The 18,687-nt window shown below is 35.9% G+C and overlaps 1 protein-coding gene across 1 annotated transcript in view; it reads left to right on the top strand.

Moving 5' to 3' along the window:
* Positions 1 to 4,598: 4,598 nt before the first annotated feature.
* The window catches only part of LOC144975269 (uncharacterized), a 23,024-nt gene continuing 8,935 nt past the window's right edge, over positions 4,599 to 18,687 (top strand). The window contains exons 1-5 of the mRNA XM_078919198.1: positions 4,599 to 4,651; positions 7,937 to 8,228; positions 9,194 to 9,291; positions 11,468 to 11,651; positions 13,968 to 14,043. Of these exons, the coding sequence (XP_078775324.1) occupies positions 8,124 to 8,228; positions 9,194 to 9,291; positions 11,468 to 11,651; positions 13,968 to 14,043 (463 nt within the window). The 5' untranslated portion in view covers positions 4,599 to 4,651; positions 7,937 to 8,123. The remainder of the gene's footprint in view (positions 4,652 to 7,936; positions 8,229 to 9,193; positions 9,292 to 11,467; positions 11,652 to 13,967; positions 14,044 to 18,687) is intronic.

Genomic DNA, 18,687 nt, shown 5'->3' with positions numbered 1-18,687 from the left:
GATGTCAACTTCGATCTATCTATAACCCACACGAGGGGTCTGTGACTACGAGTTTAGATAGTATTCAGATGACGTCACTCAGGCCTTTGTTATTGTTTTTGCCATCCGCGTTTGTGAGTTGTTCTCACTAAACTGTATTAACCAGACTATAAAAGTTCAAGGTTACACAGAGTTTGTGTGTTGGTCCGTTATACTTCCGGATGGCAATGTTGTGAACTCCTTGGCCAAGCGCATTCTATCTATACGCTGTGTCGCAGCGCAGCTACTTGTGCCGCGCCTCAGACGAGAAAGGCGGGACCAGACCAACGCTACTAAACCAGACTCATCTGGCGTGGTGGTCAGATATACACGTCTGCCGCTGTTTCACTTAACTCTCTCCTTACCGATCATTTTCGTCAGTATTTCCCCAAAATGGCAGGCTTACCCAGCAGAAAAACTGATTAAAAAAAAAAAACTGAAACAAGCTCTCTACTAAACAACATTAGGTTCTTAATAATTAAACAAAGATCATTCTTGAAAGTTTGTGATGTACAAAATAAATCTGAATAAGAAAAATGTATAAATATTGTGTCGTATCAAATGTGACGATTTTGATGCAGGTGGTTAGGACCGTAGCCATCGTTATGCTAGAGCCTGATACTGAAATCCAAAAGGACTGGCAGTTTGACGTCATTATTTGTTTTTTGCACCGCCCAGTGAGTTGTCGTTAGTAGAGCTCATGGAAACAAGTTATTTCATTGGTTGAACTATTGAATACAACTCACGATTTGTTTTCTTTTGTGGCAAAAGACTGGCATTTTGACGTCATTTTTTGGTCAGTGTCAGGCCATAACTTTACGAAGGTCACTGTGTCAGGCCATAACTTTACGAAGGTCACGTAAGGTCAGGGTTTCCGGTGCGCCAAGGTCTCTGAGGCCGCATCATTGGAGCATCAATTTTTGTTTGTTTGGTTGGTTGGTTGGTTGGTTGGGTGCTTGTTATTATTATTATGTTGGGTTTGGTATGTGTGGAAATTTTCCGTTGGGGGACGCTTGTTATTTTATAAATATGTTAGTATTAGTATTCTTAAATGGTTTTAATAGACAGGTAGATACCCACGCCTCTCGGACGGTCGTCATAATGTAAACAAAGGTAGTGATTGGTAGACACAGCAGACTACACAGATTTTACTGTCGATGGTATGTGTTTAGTAAAATACCCACTGTTCTACCGCTTGATCAATAGCACAAACACAGAAAACTATGTGTAAATTTAAACGTTCATATATGATCGAGAAAATCGTGTGATAACTAGTCACCCATTTGGCGGTATAAAAACAATAACAATGATCAGAGCGAGAGGGGTCGAATTCATTCACATTGCTGTTTATAAACAACCAACTATGTTTGTCCGACCACGTGTGAGGGTGTGTCACAAATTCCATGTTTTGATTGGTCAAAAATCTACTGGTTAATTGCCACGTGATCTTTTAAGGCCGAATCAGGAATTCTGTTACCTGTTCTAGCTTTAGTTATGGCATAAGGAAAATAAAACTAAATAGTGATAGGTTGTATTGAAAAAAAAAGTAAATAGATAGATAAATTAATAATAAAATAAATAAATAAATAAATAAATAAATGAATAAATAAATAAATAAATAAATAAATAAATAAATAAATAAATAAATAAATAAATAAATAAATAAATAAATTAATAAATCAATAAATCAAGATCATGACAGAACGGCAACAATAGTAATTATGTTGATTGAAGATATGACAATTATAATTTAAGCGTTATATTAAATATTATGTAATAACATTGTATTGAGAATAGGCGTCAACAGTCGTGACGTCACATCCCTCGTAATGGCGCACGGTAACATAGCAACTGGTTCTAATCTATGGTAACAATGGCGGATGCCCTTATGAAATAACTTCTCCGACGAGCATAAAAGTGTATCCATAGGAAAAAAAACTTCAAAAACATTATAAATCTGATCATGTTTTGACTTTAATACATTCTGATCACATGACATGTGGAAAAGTTCTAGCCAGCATGAAGAATAAAAAGTAGCAATTTTCTTTGTTTAGAACTAAGCTGCTCGTTGCTGGGCGGACGTGACACTTCCTATAAATTATTATATAAGAAAAAGAAGCGGATGCGCCATATGTTATTTGTTGTATCCAGGTTATTTGGCAATGATCATGATTGAGCCGGTGAAGATGTTACGGGTATTTAAGGAGGGCAGAAGTTTAAAAAAAAAAAGAAAAAAAAGAAAAACGTTTTTGACCTTCATTGGATTTTTGGTAGTGGGGTGCAAGGTTCCGGTTTCGGTTTCCCGAAAATGGGGCAGCGTGGCTCAGCGGTACGGTCTTTGCTTCGTACCCGAAAGGAAAACGAGTTCGATCACCCTCCGCTGCTCTGTGTGACCTTGAGCAAGCCACTTCGCCCTAGCTCAATTTGCGGCGCTGCACTGCGGCTGACGCCTGGGTTATTCCAGTCTTCCCTTGGGATGAATAGACCCTAGAGACAAATTTTCCCTGCGGGATGAATAAAGGGAATTTCAATTCATTTTTATTTTTTTTCAAGGTTCCGGTTTCGGTTTAGAGTTCGCAAAACCTAGTTTCGAAACCGCGGCAGGCGGTGACAGTGGTGAAAACCAAGTAGAGACTAGCTACCATCGTGACAGTGAAAGCCAAGTAGATACTAGCTACCATCGTGACAGACCGTGGCCTTCGTGACTATCTGGCCTCCGCCGTGGCCTTCGTGACTAGAGTAACGAAGGTCACGGACAGACGCTCGACCATCCTACCTCTCACTTCCAAGATGTTTGCGTTGGTTCCAAGTTCCAGAAGATGGATTAAAAAAAAAAAAAAGAAGCGAGTTGCCATGTTGACTTGAAAAGCATATTTTGCTCTGGTTATCTCTCTTTAGTTCTGAGAACCACGGTGCTGTGGGAAGTGATTTCGAGTTTCGCGAAACCTATACTGGTCGAGACCGCCCGACCTGCCGACACTGATACTCTTCAACAGTCGTAACGTCACTTCCTTCCTAATGACGCATGGTAACACTGGCTCTAAACTATCGGAAAAATGGCGGACGCCCGTATGAAATATTTTTCCGGCGAGCATAAAGGGTATCCAGAGAAGAAGAAAAACACATACATTTGATCATGTTTTGACTTTTACACATTCTGATCTCAAGACATATGAAAAGTTCTAGCCAGGATGAGAGATAAAAAGTAATTATTTTCTTTATTTAGAACCAAGATGGCCGCCGTTGCCGGGCGGCGTGATCAGACTATTGAATCGTATTATGATTGAGCAGGCTAAAAGTAGGTCTACCCCTAGACCTTTTTTGGATTTTTGGACCGAAAGGTGACTTCGGCCTTGAGAGGGCTATTTCCGAAGGTTACGAAATATTCAAGACTGGTCAAAACCTGTCATTATAACACTCGTGATATACATTTTCCTATAAAATCACAGTTTCAGTGAGTAAATACAAAGATATCAGAAGATTAAATATAATTTTCAAGTAAGTCGAGATTAGCAGTAGATTTTAGTTTAATTCAAAGTGTCAACAGAAAAAAGAAACCCCAAATTGTTGCATATTACTCCCCCTTTTAAAAAAAAATCTAAGTGACAATCATGGTGACACAACAAGAGATGAAGTGAGTAGAAAAGTGCCAGAAGACAATAGAGAATAATTTTTTTTGCGGCGGTGATGGAGTTTGAACCAGAGACCTTATTGGTACGACAACTCCGCCTGGGGGTTTAGAGAGCGTGACTCTACCGTATGAGCTATCCACGATCCCCCCCCCCCCCCCCCCCAAAAAAAAAAATCGTATCAAACTCAGGTCATTCCTAGAGCTCTCTCTCTCTCACCGACTACTGGAGATCGCGGGTTCAACACACACTACCCCCGCGAAGTTAGTTTGGCCAGCAATTAAGCTTAATAGCCAGTATTCACAACACAAACATGTAACATAGAAACGATTGAGACATTGAGTATGCTCCGGTATATGGGGTGAATTTTTAATTCAGAAAAGTGAGTGGAGCAGGCACTAATGTTGGTAACAACAAGAAATGAAGTGAGTAGAAAAGTGCCAGAAGACAATAGAGAATAAAACTAACACAACACAATACAAGTTCAGTTCTGTGCAGAGCACGGAAAATTAAAAAGGTGAATGTCAGAATTAATTTATTCAATACAACTTCCGTTCGGTGTAGTGTGTGGAAAATTATTTTAAAAGGTGAAGGTCAGAAGTAATTAATTTTCCGATAAACGACTGTTTATCTTGACCCTCGACTTCGATTTAAATTGTTAAAGCCAATTAATACAATTACGTCACAGGCGGTCATTAATGCAAGAAGTTGTTATAATAACTAATTTTAATTTTTTTGATTTTTTTTTATGTCTGTCTTATTTTGTTTTTAATACATGGCAAAACAAAGAGTAAAAATAATTTAAAAGACACAGAGTGAGAAAAAAAAAGTTCAAAATGCCAAACATTTTTTTCTTGAGAGTCGACTTGAAAAATGCCAAAACCCTTAGAATTTGGCAAGAAAACGCTAATTTGGCAAACCTGGTGTAGACCTCTTTCCTTCACAAAGTTAGGCTACTTGCACAAGGAAGTTAGATTTCCTGGAAAAGTGTTTGGTGTTGCTAAGTAAGCAAAACATTGTTTAAGTTATTTGTTTGTTTGTTAATTGGTGTTTCTATTGTGTCAGCCAATTTTTAGATTTTTATTTGCGTTTTTAATTAAAAATTAACGATACGTCATTTCACTTTCGAAGTGGCTTTTTTTTTGTTTTTTTTTTTACAATCCCGTAAAGATGGTTCTCGTGGGCTATCAGTATCAGTCATTATCTCATCCAACTCCAACCTTTGCGTTTAGTTTAGGTGATCAAGTCATTATAGTTATAGGTACCTACGTCATGCTTTGGAGTCTCTTGTACTGTTTGATTAAGCTTATCATAAAAGCTTTATTTCTCGTCCGCACTCTTGCCCCCTTGTGGGGCAAAACAAACAATTAGGTGCGGCTGCGGCTATTCAGACTCGAGTCTGAATAGTCTCCCGTGGCTATTCGGACTCAAAATTCCAATGTGCATGTGCAATCAACATACTGTGTATTAGGACCGGACTCTGTTTGAATAGTCTCCCGTGGCAGAATGGTTTTTGTTTTTATTGTTTTTCTTTGTTTTGTTTAGATTTTGGATTATTAATAATAACATAGAATTGATACAAATGAAAATAACAATTATCGTGACTATAAACCTGCTTAATTTGAGGAAAAAGAGAAAATCAATAGATCAATTATATGGAAGTCAAATTAAAGATTAAAAAGGGGAGGCCTTCAGAAAGCTCCTATATCCCCAGTATTCTTGTTTTTTATAATGTTCTAGTAGGGGGTTTGCGAGGGGGGAAACTTTTTTTTAAAAGTCCCCCCCCCCCTCCCAAACCCCCTACTAGAACAAGAATACTGGGGATGTAGGAGCTTTCAGAAGGCCTCCCTTAAAAGAGTTAAAACTCTTCAAAAGGAACAAAAGTCAGTCAAAGTAACTGTGGTCTTAAGGAAAAGCTTTTCTAACAATATTACACAAACACAATGTCCGAATAAAATCAGGACAAAGAAAAAACATAATATTGTGATGGTGTGAGACAGGCAAACAATCCTTCTACAGTACGAAGTAGGGGTATGAGCTGAGTCAGTGTGATAAGGGTGAAACAGAATTTCTTCTGAACTCATCTTCTATTTCTATATTAATTCCCCCCCTCTGCCCCCCACCCCGCTTGTGTTTGTACATGCACAATGGAATTTGAGTCTGAATAGCCACGGGAGACTATTCAGACTCGAGTCCGAATTGTCACTTCGATTAGGTACTGTCAAGTTAGCATGTTTTGAGTTGAATCTTGCCTTGGGCAATCGTTCTCCCATTGGCTTTGATTCTAGTAGTCTTTCTTGCATTTTGAATGTTTTTATAACAGACTAGCGACACAGTTTAAATGTTTTTATAAAGACAAGCGACACCGTTTAAATGTTTTTATAAAGACAAGCGACACCGTTTAAATGTTTTTATAAAGACAAGCGACACCGTTTAAATGTTTTTATAACAGACAAGCGACACCGTTTAAATGTTTTTATAAAGACAAGCGACACCGTTTAAATGTTTTTATAACAGACAAGCGACACCGTTTAGATGTAAAAATAGCCCTGAGAACCATCTGTACGGAGCTGTAAAAATAGCCACTGCGTTTCAATTTTGTCTCGTATCGAAAAATTTAGAGATAAATAAAGTTTCAGTTCACTAGATATTTATTAACCAATGAGTAAATATCATTGTTTTAACTCAGTTCAGAGACTCATTGAATTCATTTTGATCAAATATGTAAGCATAGTGCTCTACGAATCATGTTAGTGTGACGCCATTCCAGTTGTCAGTTGCCAAAGTCTTAACCGGCAGGCATTAAGTATCCTACACACCGACATACAAACAAACATTCTTCTTGTCTCACATCATCCTTATAAAAAGGTTCAAAATTAGGGTGATGAGAGGGAAGAAGAGCATTTGTTTGTGTGTGTGTGTGTGTGTATGCGTGTGTGTGTGTGAGTGTGTGTATGTGTGTGTGTGTGAAGGAGTCAGTAAATGAAACTGAGAGAGAGAGAGAGAGAGAGAGAGAGAGAGAGAGAGAGAGAGAGAGAGAGAGAGAGAGAGAGAGAGAGAGAGAGAGAGAGTTTGGGATGTATGAGATTTAATATTATTTTAAAATTAAAAACAAAAATATGTTTTTAGTTTTGTTAAGGTATTTGTTGGTTTACTTCTCTGTTATTGTATTTCCTTAATATTATTTAAGTGCTTAATTATTTTCAGAAATGCATTAGTCTATGGCAATATCCAATGCAAATTTCCAGAATGAATAATAAAGTTCATCTTATCTTATCTTATCTAGATTTAGACTCGACTTAGAGCTATCAAAAGTTATCTGCTAGATCATGCTAGGAATCCCTCAGAAAATGTCGTATTAATTGCATTATCTTTGTCAGTTTACGATTCAAATTCAATTCAAAATGTTTATTCTAGGCAATTGCCAATATAACTCATACAAGAATATATTTTCATCAACAAATCAAATAAGTAAAATCAATGATAAAGCAAGACAAACAATGATAATAATAATGATAATAACAGTAATAATAACAGCAATAATAATAATAATAATAATAATAATAATAATAATAGTAATAATAATAATAATAATAATAATAATAATAATAATATAATATGATAATTATAATGGTGGTAATAATGATGTAAAATCATTTAAAGATTTAATTAATAGTTTAGTTATTTAATAGATTGAATTATAAATTTAAAAAAAAAAATTTTTTTAAATAACAATGTCTAATTATTATCAAAATCTAGAGGTACCTTCATGAGTCAATAGAATGGAGAACTATTTTGTGTTTGCTTGAAAAAGGCCAAAGGCCGAAACGTCGTTTGTTTTGTGTTGTTCCCTTATTTATGAGTCAGATTTACTCCCTTTATCTTTCTCTCCATCTAATTATTACAATGATGATAAAACATGGTAAAAGCATACTGATGAAAATGAGAATGACAAATTAATGAAAGAAAAAATGAAGAAATAAAAGTCAAAGTAATACTAAGATACTAGAAGCTGTGGACTGTAAAATGTAAAAAACGAAAATGAATTATAAACAGCTTCAAAAAAGAACAATATACCAAACACGGAACGTTTCGGGCTCAAAAACCTTCTTCAGCCAACAACAAAAGACAATAAAGACATAAATACATTTACTAAACTCCAGATTGATGACAGATTGTTCGTTCCATGTTCGATTTTGTTCTTTTTTTTTTTAAGCTGTTATATTCATTTTTGTTTAATTCTTATGCTTGTGTTTTATTCCTAATTCTTTGACCTATTTCCATTTCAGATATATATATTTATGTATATATATATATATATATATACACGTCTGCAAACAATTCAACGAAGGAAGATTAAATCAAAGACAAAGACAATACGCCATTTGCTTTGTCTGAAGTTTTGTGGATGTAGCCAAAACTCAGGAATACGGATTTTTTACAGTGGATCCGTCATTCTAGTATGAGTTTTTCAAGATGGCGTCTTTGTCTGGTCCATCCTCGTCATCCACAGCGTCCTTGCCATACCCAATGGAAATTCTCGAGTTGCCGATGTTCTATCCTCATCTCTCCAAGGAAGAGGTGGGGTTTTTTTTTGTTGTAAACTTAATCAATTTTTATACAGCACAATATCCACATAATGTGACCCTGGCTGGGAGGGAAACAGTCAAATGTAATGCAGTCCACTCCGGATAATCGCAACACCATGTGATCAGCGAAAATGTTGCGATTAAGCAAAGTTGAGCTTCCTGTCCACATGGCAGCATTTTACACGTATATGGTAAAATCAAACCAGTTGTTGTAAACATTGTTCTTAGTCCACTACAGACTGAGCAATTTTATTGAAACAAAAGCCATATAAACCCTTGAAAACAAAAACAAAAACAACAATGCTATTATGTTGGGTTGAACTAGAATATGAACATTAAATTCAGCCAATTTTTGGGGGGAATTTTAAGAATAGTGTTCACAATTCAAAAGTTCAACACTTTAGATTTTCCTTATTGATTCAGACTTCTGGAACCAGAAATGTGTTGATGATGAATTATTTTATTAATTTTTTTCCTTTCTTTTCTTTTGTTGTTGTTGTTGTTGTTGTTGTTGTTGTTGTTATTGTTGTAATAATGATAATAATAATAATAATATAATAGTAATAATAATAATAATGATAATATAATAATAATAATAATAATAATAATAATAATATATATATAATGAGATTAATAATAACAATGATAATAATGATTACAATGATAATGATAGTAGTATTAATAATAATGGTAATGTTGACAATAGTAGTTATTATAATAAAAATAATAATAATCATAATAATAATAATAATAATAATAGTAATAGTAATAATAATAATAATAATAATAATAATAATAATAATAATAATAATAATAATAGTAATGATATTTTGGGCATCCATACATTGACCATGCTCAACATTGCTTGACTTCCTCACACAATGAGACAGAGTGCTGCCTAGATGCCAATTTACAATTGTTTAGAAAATTGATTCTTTAAAATAAATTTTTTTACAGGCAGAGGCTCTTCTTACACAACATAACCAGGGTATCGGGACATTTCTGATTCGACCAAATCAATTTCTGGATCCCTCATTCGTCAGCCTCTCTCTCAGGTAAGGAGTCCTGTTCAAAATTGAAAAAAAAATTGAGCTTTTATATAGCGCAATATCCACTAAACATGCTCAAAGCGCTTTACAAGGGGTCCCTGGCCAACAGCAACATTTAACATGTAGGATGGGACGTGAGGCATGTGAGACGATATTACAATATTTTTTCGGACAGAGTCAATGCCAGTTACTCATTTTACACCTGAGTATGGTGAGAGAATGTGAGTAAAGAGCCTTCTCCAAGGATTCAACTATGCGCCGAGCGAGGCTCGAACCCAGGAGCCACATGGTCCAAGGAACAGGAGTTTATCAAAAGTTCTATAGGGCGAAATATGCAAAAGCAATTATTGGTTGTCAACATTTTGATAGGATGCTAGTCTATTGTAAAGTACTTTCGGCCATATCTAACAGACCTAGCAACCCGACCACTGCTGGGTGGACAGGGGGGAAAATCTCAACTTCACCACTCAAGTTCAATGACGACCAGACTGAACTCATTGTGTTCAGGAAAAAAGTCAATACTGTCATGATGGAGTACATTATCATAAATAACATCAAAATTCAAAGATCTCAAAATGTCAGGCTTTTATTTAGATGAATTTTTGAACATGCAAATATACATCAGGAAAGTATGCCAAACTATCCACTATTCGCTCAGAAACATTGGAGCCGTGCAGAACCTTATTGACTATGACACATACAAAATACTAGTTCACTCACTGATTACCTCTAGACTTGACTATTGCAACTCCCTCCTCCTCGGGTTCCCAAAAAGCTTGATTGCAAGACTGCAGCTACTCCAAATTAAATATAGAAGCTGCTCGTGTTGTTACCAAATCAAAAATGTCAGTACACATCACTCCAGTCTTGCAGTCATTGCATTGGCTTCCCATGGAGAAGCAGATTGCTTACAAACTTGCCTGTTACTGTTTTAAGGTCATCCATGGCACCGCTCCCAACTTCTTGCCATCTCTTCTTTCCATCTACAATCCGAATCGCTCTCTCCGCTCATCTACTTCCATGTTCTTGGACCGTTTAACTAAGTCCAACTTACCATGACTTGATTTCGCACCTTCTGCTCCCACCTCATGGAATGGCCTTTCAGCAGACACCAGACGCAGTAACTGCTGTCCTCCTTTAAATCCTATCTTTCAGCAGACTCCAGACACAGTAACTTCCTGTCCTCCTTTAAATCCTATCTTTCAGCAGACACCAGACACAGTAACTTCCTGTCCTCCTTTAAATCCTATCTTTCAGCAGACTCCAGACACAGTAACTTCCTGTCCTCCTTTAAATCCTATCTTTCAGCAGACACCAGACACAGTAACTTCCTGTCCTCCTTTAAATCCTATCTTTCAGCAGACTCCAGACACAGTAACTTCCTGTCCTCCTTTAAATCCTATCTTTCAGCAGACTCCAGACACAGTAACTTCCTGTCCTCCTTTAAACCCTATCTTTCAGCAGACTCCAGACACAGTAACTTCCTGTCCTCCTTTAAATCCTATCTTTCAGTTTTTCTAATAGTGACTTTATTGATTGATATAGCATGTATTTTTAAAAAAATATATATGTTGTATGTTTATGTGTGTGTGTGTGTGCGTGTGTGTGTGTGTGTGTGTGTATGTGTGTGTGTTTGTATAGATAGAATGAAGTTGACATCACTCAGGTTTTTGTTATTGTTTTTTGCCATCCACATTTATGAGTAATTCTCACTAAACTGTATTAACCAGACTATAAACGTTCAAGATTACACATAGTTTTGTGTGTTGGTCCATTATTTTTCCGGATGGCAATGTTGTGAGCTTCTTAGCCAAGCGCAAACTATCTATCTATATATATATATATAAAAATAGATAAATTCACTCACGTATTTATAAGCTGAAACGAACGTTTCCATGTCCTGCATTTCATCAGGCATTATATATATATATTAAATCATGTTTGATACAAATATGGTACGAATAGTACTCGACATGTAATAATGGAGCGAATTATTACTTTGATATTTACCACAATGTTGGAGTCAGTCTACATCGATGTTTCTGGCCTATCAGCCATCTTCAGACCTGTGTGTTACATGAGTTTGGTTAGTTGTCATGTAACACACACACACATATATATATATATACTAATATTTATTTATTTTTTAATTGTTCTTTTTTCTTTTCATCCAAACTGCAAGTGGACCAGATGACAAAGTGTTCAAAGTTCGTGTGTTCATAGAAAAAGCTGTGGATGATTCACTCTGTTACTACATCACCCCTTCATTAAGATTCCCTGTGTTTGATCATCTGCTGGCTTATTACAGACAGCATCAGATCTATGTCAGGCAACAAATTAGGAATCTTTTCCTGTCTCATCCTTTAGTAAGTTAGAAAATACAAGGTGATTCAATAAAGATGTGAACACTTCATGTGTAATTTAGTGTGTTCAATTGAAGTGTGTATATTTTAGGGTTCACTTGTACAGGGTGATTCATTAACTTCTTCTTCTTCTTCTTCTTCTTCTTCTTCTTCTTCTTCTTCTTCTTCTTCTTCTTCTTCTTCTTCTTCTTCTTCTTCTTCTTCTTCTTCTTCTTCTTCTTCTTCTTCTTCTTCTTCTTCTTCTTCTTCTTCTTCTTCTTCTTCTTCTTCTTCTTCTTCTTCTTCTTCTTCTTCTTCTTTTTCTTCTTCTTTTTCTTCTTCTTCCTGAATTGTCATTAAGTCGCAACTTTGTGCATCGAAGATAATCGTGACTGTGAGTATGGTGAGGTCAAATGGACGTGTCTAGGCTTTTATTTTGATTTTATTGATTTTCTCTCAAATTCAATTTGGCCATTGATTTTTTTATGTTTTCAGGCAGAGAATTCCATTTTTGGATGGTGCTCGGAAAAAAACGAGTTGAGATGAGCATTAACTCATTACTACGGGACCTGGTATGAGTGCTGGGTTTTTTTTTGGTGTGGGATAAAGCAATCAATTGAGATTGTTGTTAGTCCCTGACGAGCCTCAAAAAGGAATTTGGCGTTTTGTATAGTGCATCTTTCATGTAATGGCGATCAGTTTAGGATCTTGCGTATCTGATGCTTTCAGTCCTCCTGTAGTTGTTACACACAATCTTACGTACTCTGTTTTGAATTTTCTTGAGCTGTTCCATCTGCTTTTTACTCCTGGAGTCCCAAACGCATGCACTATAATTTAAAATTGGCCGTACAAAGACTTTATAGCAGGTTTCTCTGATGTTCCTTGGACAATTTTGTACATTTCTTCTTAAGCATCCAAGTTTTGTATTGGCCTTTTTACAAACTTTATCGATTTGGTGCTGCCAAGACATTTTGCAGTCAAGAGTAAATCCATGATATTCAGGTTTTTGCATTGTCTCCAATTTTTCTTCGTGTGCTGAACTTATCATTTGTTGGTGATACGAATTAGCTGGCATTTCTTTGGGTGGAATTCCATTTTCCATTCTTTCTCCCATGATTGTAGCCTGTCCAGATCTTATTGAAGTATATTGCAGTCTTTTGATGTTTGAATTTCCATATAAGAAGACTGTCATTCGCAAAAATTCAAATTTTTTATCCGTTTGATACTTTACTTAGCATATCATTGATGTAAATAAAAAAAAAGAAGTTGGCCTAAAACTGTTCCTTGAAGTATACCAGACAGGACTGGAAGTGATGATGACATTTTGTTCTCAACCATGATTCTTTTTGGATTGCATCGAAGAAATGATTTAATCTATGAGTGGGTGATTTTTGAGATCCCATAATGTTCAAGAGGCTTTGGTGGTGTACATTATCAAATGCTTTGCTGAAATCCAATAGAATGGCATCTGTCTGCCCCCTTTATTAATTGTATTAGCAAAATGATCACTAGGAGACTTAGTAGAGGAATTTATAGATGGGTGCCAGCTCATTAAGAATGTTTTTTAAGAATTTAGCTGATGTGCCATCTGTCCTACATGTTGAATGTTGATGTTGGCTTTGAACCCTTTGTAAAGCTCTTGAAGTATGTACGGTGGATATTGTGCTATATCAATGCTCACTTTCTTATGGAGTGAGCAGTGGGAGCTGTATGAAATTTGGGGCCATAACAATACTCACGAAAAGGAGGCGGTGGAGGAGGAGGAGGAAGGAAGAATAGAAAAAGAAGAAGTCGACGAAGAGAGAAGAGAAGAAGAAGAAGAAAAAGAAGAAGAAGAGAAGAAGAAGAAGAAGAGAAGAAGAAGAAGAAGAAGAAGAAGAAAAGAAGAAGAAAGAAGAAGAGAAGAAGAAGAAGGAAGAAGAAGAGAAGAGAAGAAGAAGAAGAAGAAGAAAAGAAGAAGAAGAGAGAAGAGAAGAAGAAGAAGAAGAAGAAGAAAAGAAGAAGGAAGAAGAAGAGAGAAGAAGAAGAAGAAGAGAAGAAGAAGAAGAAGAAGAAGAGAAGAAGAAGAAGAAGAAAGAAGAGAGAAGAAGAAGAAGAAGAAGAAGAAGAAGAAGAAGAGAGAAGAAGAAGAAGAAGAAGAAGAAGAAGAAGAAGAAGAAGAAGAAGAAGAAGAAGAAGAAGAAGAAGAAGGAGGAGGAGGAGGAAAAGAAGAAGAAGAAAAATGAAATGGAGGAGGAGAAGGACGAGGAAAACAAGAAGAAGAAAAAGAAGAAGAAGAAGAAGGAGGAGGTGATGGATAATATATACAGATTTATTCCATATCATGCCATTCTTCTACAGATTATTTCTCCAAACACCATCCAGACTACGTTAGTCCAAGCTACTGATTCAAAGGAAGCCTTGAAGCATCTTGCAGGTAAAGGCTAATCTATATTCAATTGTATTAGCAAAATCATCACTATTATTATTATTATTATTATTATTTTTATTATTATTATTATTATTATTATTATTATTATTATATTATTTATTATTATTATTATTATTATTATTATTATTATTATTATTATTATTATTATTATTATATTATTATTATTATTATTATTATTATTATTATTATTATTATTATTATTATTATTATTTTATTTATTATTATTATTATTTTATTATTATTATTATTATTATTATTATTATTATTATTTATTATTATTATTATTATTATTATTATTATTATTATTATTATTATTATTATTATTATTATTATTATTATTATTATTATTATATTATATTATTATTATTATTATTATTATTATTATTATTATTATTATTATTATTATTATTATTATTATTATTATTATTATTCTTTGATATAGCGCCAATATCCACAAATAGTGCTCAGAGGTGCTTTACAATAGTTTCTCAGAGGTGCTTTACAATAGGAGACTTGGTAGAGGAATTTATAGATGGGTGCCTTCATCTCTTGTTGTTATCAACATAAGTGCCTGCTCCACTCACTTTTCTGAATTAAAAATTCACCCCAAATACCAGAGCATACTCAATGTCTCAATTGTTTCTATGTATTATGTTTGTGTTAAGAATATATTGGCTATTAAGCTTAACTGCTGGCCAACTACTTCGCGGAGGTTGTGTGTGGTGAACCCGTGATCTCCAGAAGTCTGAAAGTGAGGACTCTAATAATCACTAAAAGTTAGAGACGATTTTTTATTGGGATCGTGGATAGCTCACACGGTAGAGTCACGCTCTCCCCGGCCAGGCGGAGTTGTACCAATAAGGTCACGGGTTCAAACCCCCATTGCCGCCGCGAAATTTTTATTTTTTATTGTCTTCTGGCACTTTCCTACTCACTTCATCTCTATTTTCAATTCAATTCTAAGGGAGCTAAGGTCACATGATCACAAAAAAAAAAAAAAAGAAAAAAAAAGAACGCTTCAGGGATTTTTCACAGGACATGGAAATAACTCAAACAAGTTTGAAGGCATGACCTCAGGGAGTCCTGATCGCTCAGTTGGTAGAGCACTCGCTTCACAATCAAAGGGACCGAGACCAATCCTGGGTGCAGTCAAGATTTTTTTTCCTGACCCCTCCCCCCTGTTACCCAGCAGTGATTGGGTAGCTCGGTCTGTTAGATCTGGCAGAAGGTACTTTATGATAGACTAGCGTTCTATCCAAAGGTAGCAAGTGATTGCTATTGTCCATTTCATGCTATAGAAACCGGGGAAAACTCTAGCTAGCTTCATGGGGGACGACTACATACCCCAAATATCAAATTAAGAAATTAAGGAGCAGGCACTGGCATAGCTGCCAATCCTACCGGAAATTGCGGGAGACTCCCGCATTTTTAGTTCGTCTCCCGCGCTCCCACCCGCCACACCGGTCTCCCGCATTATGTTAGCCTACCATGCGGTTCTTTCGGTAACGTATGTGAAATTCCGGTCCTCCATTTTGTAAACGGAAGTGAGTTTAAGTCGTTTGGTATTGTGGTAGATTTATAATCGGAAAGGCCGATATCGAATCCGTTCTTTTTAGTGAAGTTAAATAGTTCTACATGGCTGATATCAATTGTAATTGGATTCAATAGTCTGATGTCACGCCGCCCGGCAACGGCGGCCATCTTGGTTCTAAACAAAGAAAATCATTACTTTTTATTCTTCATGCTGGCTAGAACTTTTCATATTCCTTGTGATCAGAACGTATAAAAGTCAAAACATGATCAAATTTATGGGGTTTTTTCCCTCTGGATACGCTTTTATGCTCACCGGAGAAATATTTCATACGGGCGTCCGCCATTGTTCCGATAGTTACCATGCGTCATTAGGAAGGAAGTGACATTACGACTGTTGAAGAGTATTTTAATCATTCAGATTGAGAGATTTATACATTTATGTATCTCCCTGATTTTTTCTGTATCTCCCTGATTTTTTCTGAATCTCCCTGATTTTCTGACCAAAACTCCCTCTTAATAAGCTTGGTGGGTTTGGCAGCTATGCACTGGTGTAAGATAAAGATATGAACAAGCGTGTATGAAAGGTACCAGACAAAGCATGAAAGAAACATACAAGAAAAAAAGTCATCCCTAAAAAGGGAACCTCAGACATTTTGATTACTGGTCAGACATGCTACCATGTCGTGTAGTGGTAGCACGTCTGACCTGTAATCAGAAGGTCTGAGGTTCGATCCCCTGTTGAGGTGGACTGATTTTTTTCTTGTATTTTTCTTTCTTGCTTTGTCTGGCACCTTCCATACACACTTGTTCAGATCTTTACCCCAAATGTGACCCATTATCTCAAAACGGTATTATGTCGGAACGAACCAGATGCTTAAAAGCCGAATTTAATGTGAAACTGGTCAAAAATATAAATTGGCATTAGCACCCCAAAATATGGTTGCCAATCTCCTCAATAACTCATATAAACTCAACACAGGTCTGATATTTCTGGCTATAAATTCAATTTTCAACATATTAACCAACCTGACTTAATACTGTTTTGAGACGAAGGGTCACAAATGTAACCCATTGCCCGGATACCATCTTATGTCATGGTAAACCAGACTTGTCTCTTGGCTCCTGGCGAAGCATAGGGCCTCAACAGCACTCTTCCATCTTCTTCTGTCCTCGGCACAGACCTTTGCCTCACTCTAGGCAATATTGGAGACGCTCAAATCTTGGTGAAGGCTTCTTCTTTAAGTCTGTTATGGACGACCCCATTTTCTCTTGCCCTGTGGGTTGGTTCCATTTGAGAGCCTGTTTGGTTATATTACAGGGCTGTTTCCGCAGGGTATGGCCAACCAACCCATCGCCACTTTCTGCGTCTGACCTGGACATCCATTTGTTCTTGTCCAAAGGTCAGCATTTGGTACTTTGTCAAACTATTTCAACCTGAGTATTTGTCGAAGACAGCGACTGACAAAAGTTTGTATCTTGGATGATGTGGTCAAGGTTGTTTGCCAAGTCTCTGACCCATAGAGCAGGACTGCTTCAACATTAGTGGTTAAACCAGAGAGTGGAGAGAAATTAATTTTAAAGTCAAAATGACAAGAAAAAAGGAATTTGAGTTTTTGTCAGTTTCAGAAATGATGTTCGGAATTCTGTTGAACTCTGAAAAAAACGTGTTTTTATTAAAAATTTTGGCCAGAAAACTTATCCTTCAAAATAGGTCGGTTTAAGGTCTTGGCAAAGGTTCTCAAAGAGTACCTCAGAATTCTCCTCAATCAGACCTAAAAACTACACGTAAGCCTCGTAGCTTTGATTGTAGATTCAGTCTTTGGCATCAAGACAAGGGTGCAAGAGTGCCGGCCTGCCGGCCGATTGGATTACCGAAAAAACGTCGCCGGCTTTTTGCAATTTGGATTTGATTGATTTTTTTTTTAAATTTTAAAATTGTGCAACTTGTGACAAGAAACTTAACAAATTACTGCATTACAACCTTTGGATTAAACATACAACAATTGTGGACTACTATTATGAAGACTAGATGAATCTTTCAGGATTTTTCAGATTATATGTCTGGTCATAAGTAGACTTGCAGGCTTTTTGAGGTCCAGTTGCTTGCACCCATGCATCAAGACCACTCTGAGTTTATACCCTTTAGAGATGTCCCGACCACATATGTTACAGTGAATGATTTAATCAGTCAGATGATGAAAATGTTTGAACTGAGATATTGCCAAGTTTTATTAGAAGGTCAATTTTTTATCAAAAATTAGTTCTTGTCATAAATGATTAAATCCACCTTTTTTGTACATCTTCGGGAAATATCAAGCTTAATGTCACTTCTAAATATTTTTTTACAGCTAATGAAATTTAAAAAGTATGAAATTTGAGAAAAGTTGCAGGATACCTTTCCCATACATCTGACCATAACTTCATGAAAAATCCCAGATTTTCTTCAAATAAAGATTAAAATGATCTGGAGAGCATAATATTATTTCAGAAAATGCAAATTCAAAATTTTCACCTTCCGACTGATTGTGTTATGTACTGACACACATGCTTTCATATGCATATGTCTTGCTTTTGAAATTGTATTTAATTTTTGTTTTTTTGTGTTTTTTTTTGGTCAGATTTTGAATGATCATTGATAAATAATTTTGTAATAGAATGGAGAAAGGGTGCGTTCCTAATTTTGTTGTCAAGTAAAAACTCTGACTGGAACACACACAAAATAAGCTGTATGACGGGGTAATTTGAGTGATGGATACATTATCAATGTGTCATCATCATCATCATCATCATCATCATCATCATCATCATTATTATTATATTTTTATTCATGTTATTCTAGTACATCACTCCCACAGCTGCCCCATACTGCACTATAAAGTTAATTTTACAAATTAAGAAATTAAGGAGCAGGCACCGGTGTAAGATAAAGAACTGAACAAGTGTGTATCTGTCATCTGCATTTTTTGCGGCCGCAAATATCACGGCGATCCCCAAATTTCCCAAAATTGGCAAATCGTGGCAAGTTTTGGGAAAATTGGCAAATCGCGTGGCAAAGTTTGGGATAAGAAAGAAGCGAAAACAAAGTAACGAAAAAAA

The sequence above is a fragment of the Berghia stephanieae genome, chromosome 6, assembly GCF_034508935.2.
Source record: "Berghia stephanieae isolate SIO BIC M18660-M18661 chromosome 6, UCSD_Bste_1.3, whole genome shotgun sequence".
NCBI lineage: Eukaryota > Metazoa > Mollusca > Gastropoda > Nudibranchia > Aeolidiidae > Berghia > Berghia stephanieae.
This window is presented reverse-complemented; position numbering and strand designations above follow the sequence as displayed.